A 14,505-nucleotide genomic window follows, 5' to 3' on the forward strand; every position below is an offset into this window, starting at 1 on the left:
GAAATAGGGGATTAAAAATGTTAAAAAGCTCATCCCCCCCCCCCCCCCCCCCCATAGACTTGAATGGAGGCTGTGATGTCATAATGGCCTAAAGCCAATGGTTAAGCTCCCAGAGTAGTTCCCGGGCTAATCAGAACACTGGCACAGGTGTCACCTGTGAATCCAACTGTCTCAGCTTCTAATGCATACAATGTGGCGCTCCCTAAAACTACACATCCTGTTTAAGTGGCAGCCGTGGCCTACTGGTTAGCATTTCGGACTTGTTACCGGAGGGTTGCCGGTTCGAACCCCGACCAGTAGGCACGGCTGAAGTGCCCTTGAGCAAGGCACCTAACCCCTCACTGCTCCCCGAGCGCCGCTGTTGTTGCAGGCAGCTCACTGCGCCGGGATTAGTGTATGCTTCACCTCACTGTGTTCACTGTGTGCTGAGTGTGTTTCACTAATTCACGGATTGGGATAAATGCACAGACCAAATTTCCCTCACGGGATCAAAGTATATACTTATACATATACTTACTATACTTAAGTGTTTCCTGTGTGTCAAAATAAAAGTCAAAGCCATATCTCATGCTTTGTGCATCATATCTCCAGAATGGCTTGACGCATATGCTTCAAATTTGGTACAAGTGTTTGTATGGACTCAAAGATGAAGTGAGTTGATGTTGGAGGTCAAAGGTCAAAGGTCAAGTCCATGAATACTCTGAGCGCTATATCTCAAGAATGCCTTGACATACATGCCTGAAATTTGGTATGAGTGTTTGTATGGACTCAAAGATGAAGTGAATTGATGTTGGAGGTCAAAGGTCAAATGTCAAGGTCAAAAACCCCTTGAGTGTTATATCTCAAGAACTCCTTTGACACACAATGTTTTTTTGGTACTAGGGTTTGTATGAACTCAAAGATTAAGTGGTTTTTTTTTCCACAAATCTCCCCACCAACATTAAGCCAGCAGCTTTCCATCCACTATTGTAATTCCTCTGACATTACATTTCTAGTTAACAATATTATTTACACCCGGGTGTCTATAATCAACAATACTATTTACACCCGGGTGTCTATAATCAACAGAATTATTTACACACAAGTGTCTATAATCAACAATACCCCTGTGTACCCTGTCAATGTGTGTATTTACCAGCTGTACAGTAATTTAGTTTTTAACTGTTTAACCCTGTGAACCCTAGACTATTTTAAGGGCATTCTCACTACTTTTAGTTAGAAGCATTTATCCTGGTCATTGTAAGTGCCATTCACACATGCTATATTTTTTCAGCATAGTTTAAGCTACCCAGATCTGCCACCATTTCATGTATTAATACTTACATTGATTATTTTAAATAATACAAAGACAAAAAGCGTATTATACAATTCTTACATTTTGACATGTATCTCACCAAAGCAAGCTGCCAGCTGGACATGACTTTCATGTATGTGTAGGCCAGACTGTCCTGAATCTGGCCATGGTGGAGGGGGACGTTGAGGCTGAGCAATTTACAGACATACTGTATGTGGTGTGCGCCTTACAGAAATAAATGCCATTTTTTATTTAGTGATGAAAAATTACCTTTCTGCACTACATATCTGTGACACATCTGACCTGACTTGACCCGAGTTTGCACATTAGCCTGTGTGTGCACTCATGATGATTCTCTACAACAACTTTTTACTGGATTGCCATGAACAAAGTAAAGACAAAAAGGTATATATATATATGTGTGTGTGTGTGTGTGTGTGTGAAACCTTCCCATATCTTACCACATGGCTGACCAAAGATGTTGTGAACTTTTGTGAACAGTTGTGAGACTTGACATTTTACTATCAGACTATAATCCCAACTGCACAGAACATAGCAGTGCATGCATGTGATCAACAGTCCCTTGCACATTCTCTCTAGTTAAATCTTAAAGTTTAGTTTGATTTCTACTGTCTTTAACATGATCCATCTTACACTGCTGTGTAAGAAACTCCAAAAAATGAGAGTGGCGCTTCTATAACCTCCTGGATTATGACTATAGTCGGATCTAATGTGCATCTGAGCAGTTGATTAGCAACACAACACACCCCACCCCACCCCAGGGACTGTATGCTCACCTTTCCACCCTGTATACCTGTATATTCTGTCATCTGGTATGAATTTTCAGATGACTTTACAGCTTTGAGGTGTGGCAGTGGTGGAGAAGTGATTGACAGGATCAACTGATTTGTGACGGTGTGTGGGAACAACCACCTCTTAAATTTGACCAAAACAGAGGACATGGTTGTGAACTTTAGAAGGAGCTGCACCAAAGATTAACATCCTTTCCATACTGGGGAAAAGAGGTGATGGACTACAGATTCACTTGGACAACTAACTGGACTGGAAACGCAACGGTGAGGCTGTCTACTGGAAGGGACAAAGCAGACTCTCGAGGGGGAGGCTGTAGAAGCTTTAGTGTGCAGAAAGATGTTGCCCACCAGTCTGGTGCAGCAAGTGCAGTTTCCTTTGCAGCCATCTGTTGAGGCGGTAGCATCAGAGCTGAAGGCTCTTAGAAACTGAAGCAACTGATTAAGAAGGCTGTCTGTGCTGGGGACTGCTTTGCCCCGAAGCCCCTACAGCTAGACGAGGAGGGACGGTTGCACACACTGCTCGACATAATGGATAGAACCTCACAGCCCCTACACAACCTACAGATTAGATAACATAGTGTCTTCATTCGGAGTCTCCTTCATCTCCAATGCAATATAAAGGGCAATTACAGGAAGTCATTCCTGCCCGCCACACCAGAAGAGAGGGGCAATGCACAAGGCATAGTGTTCATTTCATTTGCACATCAATAGCAATATATTCTGTTGTTATTCTACTCATTTTATTGAGTATAGTGTAATACTGTGTAATGAGTGCTGCTACTTCTCCGTTGTTTTGTACCTCATTGTGCATTTTGTAAGTTAGCATTTTGTATTTATTTTTCCAAGTGTGTTGCAAGTTTTTGTGTTTTCTTTCATTTGTGTGTCTTGCTGCTGCAACACTGTTTTCCTTTAAGGGATGAAATAGTTTACTCTATCTAACGATCTAGAGGGCCCTCTAGTGTTACAACAATGCGTAGCAGTCTAAAATCTCGACAACACCCAATTGCAACAAAATAGTGCAATATTTACGAAAATTATGCTAATATGCATACGATTGGCAAAGTATTTTCTTGCCATATTCAGTCGAGTTGGTTGTATATTGTCTTGAATGTTTCACAGTAAGTCAATATGTTACAGTAAACTGCCGCAAGATGGCTGGATGCACCTTGACGCACAAAGAGGGATATTTCGTACCAAATATTTGATTTTCAAATGGCTGTTAAATCATTACCTTAACTGACATAATCAAAGGCTTGGTCCTATATACGTTTATGTTGTGTGTGTGTCCATTTTTTTAGATTTTGATTTTTAAAGGTTTGAATCATGTCACGAATTAAACATAGGCTAAACAAGATTATAATCGCATCCTGATAATTTTGTGTGTGTGTGTGTGTGTGTGACATGGTTGTGGCAAAGCCTAGGCTACCTGATGTGATGACCCCGCACACCGGACTTCGATTGGGAACGAAAGCGCATCTAGCCACATAGCTCAGATTTACATTCATTTCATTCAGTACATTTGGTAAAACAGATTCGATTATCATATTTCAACTTAACAGTATATTGATAGCTTTCAGATGTATGCTTATATTTATTGCATTAAAACACATCACAGATACATAAGCTTTACCACAGATAACACCTGATTCATCAATATTTTTTTTTAACTGACACAGAAAAATATACATAAATATGTCTGCTTTCTTATAGGTCTAATCATGAAATAAAACGCGCTCTCTTAGACAAAATCTCCAACATTGGCTACACATAGCTGCCACTGAAAATGTAAAAAAGTAAAATTCTACCAGTGTAGGCCTACGCATGATGTAATTTACCTGTTGTATAAAAATTGGACACGATTTTGAATGAACATGTATACAGTTGAAGATAACAAAGAGTCTACACACTAGTCTTAAGAGAAATATAGACCTCCCGATTCTAATACGCACCAGCAATATCAAGCCACACAACAACAAAGTAATAATGGTGCTAAATCAGTACCATTCCAATAACCAACCGCGCTGTCATGCTTTGGGAAAGCGCATAATGGTGTACCGTGTACAGGTGTAACAGGTCTAACAGGACGTGGTTGATTTGGCTTCAAAATTGAAGATGTTCCCCAAAACACAGTTCAATCAGAATAGCGAGGAATTGGTTTCTTTCCATTGTTTTGGAGGATGTCCCATCTACTGCAATACTGCATATTGCATACAAAACTGTAATTCTTGAACCTCAATAGTTGTTTACATGCTGTACATCAACAGATGGAATGTCACCGAAAGCTAGTCTATTTTATTTTACATTATTTTCATACTTACAATTAACAGATAAGGCGTCAAAATAAATGGCCAAATTAAAAATCACCTAGTGGTATAAATACTAAAATTAGACTATAGCCTAGTCCACTAAAAAATTATCTTGGTGTGTTTGTAATTATATAGGATCCTGTTTATTGGCTAGGCCTGTTAGCAATGTATAATATTATTTTGGACTCAGGTGGACTAAATAAATAGCCTATTTTAATAAACACGTCGATTAAATAGACGTAGGGATGGAACATATTAATGTCTGGTGTTTGTTATTATATAGTTAAAATCTAATCTCTAAGTGTGTGAGTAAAAACTGTAGTAACCAATGTCCTTGGATGCATTTTTATCGCATTCCCTTAGCATGTCTGCTTTTAATGGAGACGAAGTCTCCGAAACCGGTGTGGCAGATGGCGAAATCCTCCTCCGTTTGGCCTGCTCAAAAATCCCAGAATCGCTTGAATCAATGGATTTAATTGAAGACGGAGTCTCAATCCAGCTGGACTCAGACAAGTCCTTTGGTTTGGCTTCCTCCGATGCCCCGCAGAGAGGTGATCTTTCAGGGGCTAGAGTGTCCCCTTCCTCCAAGCCCACCAGGTAGTTGGAGGTCGTCGTTCTCGGGCCCACTGAATTAGATGGCCAGCACGACAATACAGTACCTGATTTACTGCAATATTGGGGTGGTGTGCGTGTGCCCCACCCCGGCGGGTCAGCGTAATAACCAAGAGCTCGATTAGAACAGCCTGCGGTGGGCAGTGGTAGTGCCTTCACTCCGGCAGCTGCATAGGACAGGAGGGTTGCTGCGTTACCAGCGAAGTCAGCCGCCGCAGCAGCATCGTACGCCGACGCGGCGAAGTCCAGTCGGTTGTTGGCGGGGGTGACAAACCAGCGCTGCGGGGAGGCCACTGTGGTCTCCTCGGTTTGCGGAGGGGAGAGCAAGCTGTTAGTAAGTGAGACGCTCCGATCCGTGCCAGGCCCAGTCCCGACGCCAGTGGGAAAGCGGGACTTGGCATAAGAGCTGACAAACTGGTCCTGAAGGAAAGAGCCTGCAGCCATGGCATATCTCGCCCCAGGCCCGATGTGGGAGCGGGGAGAGTCACCCGGCGAGGGCGTTAACCGGTCAATGTCACAACCTGTGTAAACTCTGAAGAAAGAGAGGGCAAAACAACAAAGGCATGTCAAACACTTGTTGCAACAACTTCGACAAATATGTCAGTACAGTAATATGGCTATAGGCTAATTATGTCGCAAGTAAAAATAAATGTTTTCCCTTTCTATTATTTTAGTGAAAATTAAATGTTTGTATGAAATACATATGCCAGTCCCCCTTTTATTCAACCCTTCGATGGGTTTTGTTATTGAAAACATGCCACTAGTAGTCTGTGACATTATGATGGCCAGTTTATGTTGGTTTCTCTGCTAGAGAGCGCACCGTAGCCCGAGGATACTCCGTCCTATATGGTCCGCATTGGCCTAGAAGGAAGAGCTCAGTTCTGAGTTAATTTACTGCATTTTAATAGGGAACTGACTATCAAATTACATTACACGCGAATGGTTCTTTAGGAAGAATTGCATATGCGCAATGTGAACAATGACATCTGACTGCACCAAGTACCTACAGCCCGCATATAATATTTCAGAGAGTAGGACTATAACTTACATATTGCATATAAGATATAATGAATTGCAATTGTAATTTTCCCAATCGAATGATATTAAATATCGCATGGTAGGCTATATACTGTAATAAAACATTTGTTGCCATAGTATCGCCAGAAATCTAAATGTGGTGACTAATGTCACTGTGGAGTTGGTTACTACAGAAATGCAAGAACATAAACATATCGAATGTCTTTTGTTAATGCCATAAAATTAAATAGTCCCTTACGTGTCATAGTTATCCCGGAAGCCCTTTGCAAATGGATTGTGGTCGATTTTCAGTTGGGTAATCTGTAAAATAAAGGCATCTTGATTTGAATTTCTGGAATTTCGCCATCAAATTCCAGTCATTCTAGGTAAAATCAGATTTCTAGGACGCCCTGCCGAAGCATCAAAACGGTGTCTTACATCAGTGTTTTGGTAGGCAGTGACTGCTATGAACTGGGTCTCTGGAAATGTGAAGGTCTGGACGCGTCCTGGCTGGCTGGTGTCCTCTGTTCCGTCCTCATTTACCTGAACCACATGTAACCTGGGCTGGTATTTATGAAGGGACTGCAGAACCACCATCTGTGGGGCAAAATGCACGGCCGATTCGTTTGTGTCGCCACACTTGTTGAGTTTCATTAATAGCTAGTTAAGATAGTAATTGTCTTGACTTATACAATCCAGCGTAAAACAGCTTAATAGGCATGAGATGATAAATCAAACCACAAATAGAAAACAGCATTCATATCGAAATTTAACACAAAAAATGCGTAATTTTAGTTTTTAAATAAACTATATACGCTAACTTTTCATGGATACCTTACCCACTCATAACTTGCTCGTTTGTTACGCAAGGATGCAACACAGATAACTTCGTAAAGTAGACTGGTTTGCTAAAGGCTTAAAAGTAGGCCTATTATAAAATGTTTCACGCTTACCTGTCCGGTGTTGTTGGATGCGCCCTTGTTGTTTGTTAATTTTAGTTTTCCAAACGAGATCTCTTGGCGCATCCAGTGCGCGCCGGTGTTTGGTGAATCCGGATGCATGTACACTCGGTTTCCTGGAAAAATGTAAACATAACGATAGAGTATAGTACATGGGCTGCCTTATCTTATATGTCACTATTCACTGAATAATTGTTTATTTTTTTATTTCATTTAATATTTATTTCCGTTGAGTTAACAGCCATATCTATACCGGCCCTCATTTGCAAAAATGGATAATTTGGACACGCACCCGTTACATTAGTGTCCGCTTTGCCACATGGAACCCATTTTCCGCCTTGGAATCGCCAGTGGTTTGGATCAGCCAGAATTACATCCACAAAAATGTTATAATGAGCTGTTGGGTCCAGACCAGAAATGTTGAAACTTAAAAAGGGAAACATTCGCCTGTGGATGTCAAAAACAAATTAATGTTAATTCAGAGAAGCCACGGATCAAAACCACATTTCATATATTTAATTAATTTTACCTGTTCAAATACATCAAGCAATAATAATAATCAAGAGTAGGATATGTCACTAATACGCATGCCATGTAACCGAATGGCGTTTAATTTTGCGCATAATTTGTTCTCACGATGTATTAATATTGCACTGCACTTGATTCACTTTGCACTTGACGTGATTTAGATGTGCAGTTTCAACACATTCCTGAATAGAATACAAGATGTTTTGTCAAAAATACTTACCGCCCTTGTTTGGTAATGATCATCTCCGTCTGATGCCTATGAAACTTTAGCCATAAGGCCCTGTTGCAAAGGTAAACCTGGGCTTTGCCGGGGACCAGTCCAGCTTGCGCAGACGAAAACTGGTAAAAAGCCGCTCCTTGGTACGCGTGGCCATACTGCTGCGTATATGGATAACCAGCGGTCGGATACGCTTGCGGTGAAGTGTTGCTCAAAAGGCTGTTGTACGCTCCATTAGTTATGACCGGGTGATGGGCCATATAACGACTGGGACCTCCGATGGAGAAAGCTGGATGCGCTGGACCATGTTGACTCGGATATGGGAACATGGCACTAGGAGTTGCTGAGACCGGTTGAGTTTGGCTGGATTGAGTAAGGAGGTACCTTTCCCCAGCAGATCCATCGAAATTATGACGAATATCAGAGACTCCGTGGAGATCAGGAGAGACTTTGCCTCTCTGGACGTCCCCTGATGCGTCCTTAGAGTCCGGGAAATTGTCTGCCTCTGACTGATTCGTCATCCCCCTCGAGTTTTTTTTCAGAGGTGAACTTCTCTCCAGGTTGTCACTTGCAGATATAATAGGATGGTCCTGTAAGGCGAGCTCTGATCCCTCGGAGTTGGAATAGCCACTGCCCACACTGCAATGCTCAAGCTGCATAGCTCAATGACAAACAGCAATTAATGCAAGCAACTTCAAAGCACAAGCTTAACGCCCCTCCACTTTAACTCCAGAGAAAACGCCTTCCCGGGGTTTGAGCTACTTTGTGCAAGACAGTAAATTAGCCATTTGACACTATTCTGCAATCAGGAAGGGTTTGATATTCATTCCTCAGCCTGCATCGTTAATGAAGCGACTTTTTCTATTGGTGGACGCGTGACAGTAATTTAATTAGTCAGATCATAATTAGAATAATCAGAGGGGCCACATTCGCACACGGTGGCTATTTGGGGTGGTCATTTAGATGTTTGCAAAGGTTTCTCAATGCCGTTGAAGGAACTATTTAAACCCTTCATTATGAATTTTTTAAATTCCCAACGCCAAAAGTGCAGGTTATAGTCTATGTTGTCAAAAACATTTACAGTACATTATTTTTATATATTTTATATACTTTTTATGAAGTATATTATAATATAACGTAGTTTATTATTTTTTATCGGAATTCCAGATTGTCGTGGGTATGTATTTATCTATTAATGCTGGAAAAGTAAGGAAGTCTGTTTGCCAGTGAAACGGATATTTATTATTAAAACATCCAAAATGACAGTCAGTGCACCTTCCGCTTTAAAATGTTTGCGATATAGCGTGAAATCATTGCCATCCACTGCAAATATGTTTACCAGTCCCAAAAGACATGAATATTTAATGTCAAAGAGCGCCTTCAAGTTAAAATCTCAGGATCCTCCGTTGCATTAGATAAATAAAACCGATATGACAATAGAGCATGAAAGAATATTGTAATAAAATACTATTGATGGAAAATATGCAACTGATGAATTTTGTATTTAAAGGGAGAAAAAACACATGAAAGGTTCAGCCTTCCTCTCCTTCCCGTGTCATTGAATCGCCTACGTTTCAAAGTCATCTGAACGTGTTTTAGTGTTTCAGTTTCTTCATGTCCATTTTTATCGACTGTCACGTGATTTGTAATGCGACAAACATACGTCTTAATGTTAGTTTTACTTTTTAAGTTACCCTAAAATGTGTAAAAACAAAGTTGTGAAAATGATCATCTGCCTGACCAAATCAAGCCAAGAATTCCTGTTATGCATACACATTCCTAATACGAAGTTTGCAGCGCATGATGAAGAAAAAACAGACTAGTCTAGCACATGCAGTGCAAGAATAATTGAATCAAAAATAAATAATTTATTATGCAAAAGGAAGACTGTCATGAATGTAGTCGAAAAGATCACCCACAGATCAGGTGCACATGGAGCCATGAGTAGGCTAGAGGGTTCTCTCTGCGCCAAAAGCACAGAGGCAAACGGCTCGTATGGACGGTTTTTGCACATTGATAGTTAGACTGGGTTATGGGCGAGCAAGTTGCGAGATTTGTTTATTTTATTAACGCTCTTTGTAAAAGGGTCACGAGTAACAACATGTTCTTCATTGAACAGATGAGGAATGTCTAGTGATCGCATTAACGAAATCGGTGTAGAATAACTTTTGATGGGCACTTTAATGAGGACTTCATCACAGTTACCTGCAGCGGCTCAGGGCAGCCTTGTCCACCTCCTCAGCCGCCTGAAATAGATTTCTTTCTTCCCAGTGAATTAACCGCACTGCCACCGACAGACTTGACTGGTTAGTTTCATGCTTACCTGTGGGCTAGAGACTCTTCTCTCAAGGTGTGTCGAACCTCTTTGCACATTCAATGCGAATAGGGCTAAAGCCACTTAAGCACATTTACACATTCGCCATATCGATTTCAGCAAAAGTCGTCTGCAACCACAAATACGCGTGTTTAGGGGTGCAAATCAAAATGTTCCTGTAAGGTTTTTTTCAGGTGTAGGTTGCTGTTCTCTCTGATGAGAAGCCTTACATGACTGAGGCTAACAAGAAAGGTCATTATAGCAGGGCAATGAGGTCCAGTAATCTATTCTCTGGAAACTTGCATGCACGGGCTTGCCTGTGTCTAACCAGGCCATCGCCTGCTCATTACCGGATTATGCCTCACTTCCACTTTCCATATGTTTTTTTTTACTATTTTAATAAGCAGGCCTGGCTTGGTTTCATGCTCATGCTGACTTAACCACACCATGGCACAGCTGAGGAGTTTTAATACCCCCTGTCTTCCCCCATCACTCTCACCCCCTGCTCAGCGTATTGTCCCCTTTGTTTAGTGTTAGTTCTAGTACTTTGCTCTCATTAGCCCAGCCAGTGGCCATGACCACAGGAGTATTCGTGTTTATCACTCGGCCCTACTGCCCGCTCCTCGGGGAGGCCATTGTGTGGGATAAAGAGGAGGTTCATCCCAGCCTGTTCATAAACACACACACACATTGACCTGCTCCTGCCAGTGCCCTCTTGTTTATGTGCTTCTGGCATAGGTAAGCATTGAACAATAGTTTGAACTCTAGAGTGTTGTGAGATCACTCTTTAGTTCCAGTTCCAGACTGATATGCAAATGATATGTAAAACAACAGGAGGACATCCAGCTTGTTCATGCTGTATGACCTATGCTTTATTTTGGCTTCATTTCGGATTTTAAAGCCAATGTGTTGGCACTGATGTGTCACGAGATGGCAATAACAATCTCTAACAACAAGGCGGTGTGTCAAATCTACTCATCCTCACACAAAGGCAGGAGCACATCTGGCTTTGGCCGCCTGCCAGCTCTAAATAGAGATATTAACTGCTGATATTATACTGCTAATACATTCACACAGCACAAATACTGATCCTGCATTTTGTGTTTGCAGATTGAAACATTACAGATTTATTAACAATTGTCCCCAAAAAATAAGGGTTTAAGTTAAGGGCTTTGGCTATTGAAGGTGTCTGTGTTGTTAAGTATTATTCCTAAAATGTAAAAAAAAGCATATCGGCCACCTGGGTCTAATCTAATCAATGTCAAGGACAAGGAGGGAGAGAGTGGGGCTGAAAGTGAGCACCAGCTCGGGGATTTTACCTAATGCCCGGCACTGTCACATCAATGATGTGATCACAGCACACAGGTTGACAACAAAATTATAGGCGGGCTGGATCCGGTGGAAGGAGAACGCTGGCCCAGTCACATGTAATCGCTTCTTGTGAGTGAAGAAGGGCTGCTCTCCTGTCTGGCTGGGTAAACATGTGCCTGTCAGGGCAGCAGTAAGGGGATGAGGCGCACCGAGGCCCAAACTAAGAGGGGAAGAGCCAAGGTTATTTGTGATTCCTGGCAGGTAGTGGCTTATATTACAGTGTCACTAAAATTTTCATGGGAATGCATTTAAGATGGCCCGTAAGTTATTTATAAGTTGTTTGCCAGATGCCATTGAAATTCATATCAATAAATCAAGTCAGTCAGAAAAAAAAGTCAGTTCTACCCCCCCCCCCCCCCCTTTTGTGATTCCAACTAATTACGCCTCTTTTATTTGTTTTTGTTTGTCCAAATCAGAGTCGTATCTGATGGTTTTGTGTTAATTTTGCGGTGAAATCTGAGAGCGTCCTTTAAGGGTAACGTGCCCACTGACCCCTTGGGTCCCCGGGGCCCGGCGATCTCTACTGTCAGAAGGAATCAGGGGTGCGCTGCAGAAAAAAAAAAGAAAAAGACAGAGGGACGCACACGCGTAGTCGGGGCGGCGCTGGGCCACATGGGCAGTTGTGGCTTTTAAAGGCTTATTAGCCTCCCTGCATGACATACGGCCACGCTGCCCCCACCCCACCCCCACCCCACCCACCCCCACCCCCCTGGGAGACACTCCTCCACCTCTCATTATTGATGCCTCTTATGGCCCCTCATCTCAGGTGTCTCTCCTCTCGGGCCCTGCCATGCAGGAGAATAAAAGAAATATGGACATGAGAGAACCTACACTCCACTCACCCTATGCCCACTCCAGCTCTTCACTGCGGGGGCATGCCCCCAATCACAGATGCATGAGGTCCGGCCACAGCCCCCCACTGTACCTGTGCAGACCTCACTCCTGCAGACACTTTCGAGGTAAAGACACTCTAACTATATTTAAAAAAGATGCCCTCACCGCCAACATTGATAAGTCCACACAAGCGATGTCCTCATGCTTCAGTAAATGCTAGGCCTTCCTGAGTGGTCGAAAGCAGTGGTGTCATTGCAAGGAGGGGAACAATCCACCATCTCTCTCTCTCTCTCTCTCTCTCTCTCTCTCTCTCTCTCTCTGTCTCTTTCTCTCTCTCTCTCTCCTACTCCACACAAGGCGGCCACAGGACTGGCACGGGCTGAGATATTGCATGTACAGCATGCTGCACTAAATACAGAAGGCAGCGCGATGAGACAGACTGAGAGTAATCTGGTCTCCGCTCGACGCGGGCCTCAAAACGCCTCCACCTGGTCTTGTGCACTGAGACTAATTAGAGGAGAAGTCTCACAGTAGCAAGCCATTACAGTTATTTTGTATTTTAATTTAGCAACAGAACTGTCACAAACATTGTGAGGATGAATAATGAGCCCCAGAGTAGTGAGGCTTCAACTTAACTCAGAATGGAAGCAGGGCTGTGCGCACACACGCACATCACTTCAGACCTGATCTGTTAGTCAAAATCCCCACCAAATGTAGTCTTCATTAGTGTACGGAATATCTTCTTTACAGTCGAGCTTCATCTGTATCGGCCCTCTGTTAATGACTAGCTCTGTAATGAAGCAACATTTTGGTCTGCTTGGCTCCCTGTTGAAAACAGAAGCCTAGGGCAGGGCCCGCTGTTATTTACAAGCAACGCTCCTGCTGTCAATTTCAGTGAACCTGCCACAGAGCTAAAGGCAGATTTTCCATTTACATGTCTTTATATGCATTCTCCATGCTTGCAGTGTAACCTATGAGGAAGAATGTATAGAGATGGTAATAACCACCAACCAGAGATATGGAGAAGTTTATTTGATACAGTCGAGCTGGCACAGTCACTTATAAGAAACAACAGCGCACTGTTTTCGTGGGTATGTGAAATGCCTCCCACAGATAAGCACCTATGGGAATCTATTAATGAGGCAATAAAATGCATTTCAAGACCACATTTAAATTAGTCTTTAAACAAAACAATTGGATGTGCCTGTGACTTTCATGGAAATGGTTAAAGATAGGAGCACTGTGGTATAGCTGTATTTTATATAGCTATGAATAAACCTTTTCTGAACTGGTAGACTACATAAATGCCCTGGGACCCAGAGCTACCATTAGACCAGGCTAGCAGACATCGTCCGAGCTAAATCACAGATGTGTATTATTCGGGTAACGGATGGGAAAGATATAATGTCAAAAAATCGCAAAGTGAAGAAAAGGGCTAATGTTCCAACTAAAAACTTCTTTTATCACTTGCAACTGACCTATTATCAACTGTTCAGTTTGTTGCTAGTCTCTTTAAAATTTATGGGAGCTGGGTGACCCCTGAAGTGCAGCTGGGGTTTGTGACCATTTTGTTATTTCTGCTGCCATGCACTGTCAGACAGCGACAACCGAAGAACATCAGCGACTGTCCCTTGCAGGCCCAAAGCATAAAAAATTCAGGCTAACGCTACTTTTGAAGCCATTTCTGATGAAAAGCTCACAGAAACGAAACTGACTTATGCCAAATGAATATCACTGAATCTCTGTGATTGTAGGTCTGATGTTTGCAACATTGAAATTATTTATAAAACATCAATTTTAGCTTAAGGTTAGCTGTGGTATGCAGCGGGTGCATTTCTAACAGGCCCCTGAGAGGTTTGCTGTGCACCAGGCCAGAGCTTTAAGGGAATAAAATCTCTCTCTCTACCTGCATGCCTCATCGCTGCCCTGAAAGGACTCTGACTGTACAGAGCTTTTCAGTGCACTGTTAGGCCTGATATTGGGTATATAACTACTGAAGCCAACACAGAGCTCTGATTGTTCAAACAGATATGACACAAAATGTGTTTAATCACATCACAACATGAAGGGGATGATAAAAGTTACTGATTGCTGACAGTAATTTTATGTTTTTATTATTTGTATTAGTAATTATTTTTGAAAAAGGATCCAGTTCTACAATTCTTAAAGAAAAATAACAAGCAAGAACACATTAAGAAGACATAATTATGTTTGTGGAAAATAGAATGGGGTGTTGCAATT

The 14,505-nt window shown here is 42.2% G+C and overlaps 1 protein-coding gene across 1 annotated transcript; it reads right to left on the reverse strand.

Moving 5' to 3' along the window:
• Positions 1–4,709: 4,709 nt before the first annotated feature.
• Positions 4,710–8,404, reverse strand: tbr1b (T-box brain transcription factor 1b). The gene is made up of 6 exons (XM_076262789.1): positions 7,749–8,404; positions 7,293–7,447; positions 6,995–7,116; positions 6,480–6,638; positions 6,301–6,362; positions 4,710–5,556 (listed from the first exon to the last, which is right to left on the reverse strand). Exons 1-6 carry the CDS (start codon positions 8,402–8,404, stop codon positions 4,710–4,712), a joined length of 2,001 nt encoding a protein of 666 aa, XP_076118904.1.
• Between the last annotated feature and the right edge of the window lie 6,101 nt (positions 8,405–14,505).

This window comes from Alosa pseudoharengus, unplaced genomic scaffold, assembly GCF_046254945.1.
Source record: "Alosa pseudoharengus isolate Yale_2024_CS ecotype anadromous, Long Island Sound unplaced genomic scaffold, YU_APseudo_1.1 YU_APseudo_1.1_scf_3, whole genome shotgun sequence".
NCBI classification, from domain to species: Eukaryota; Metazoa; Chordata; class Actinopteri; order Clupeiformes; family Clupeidae; genus Alosa; species Alosa pseudoharengus.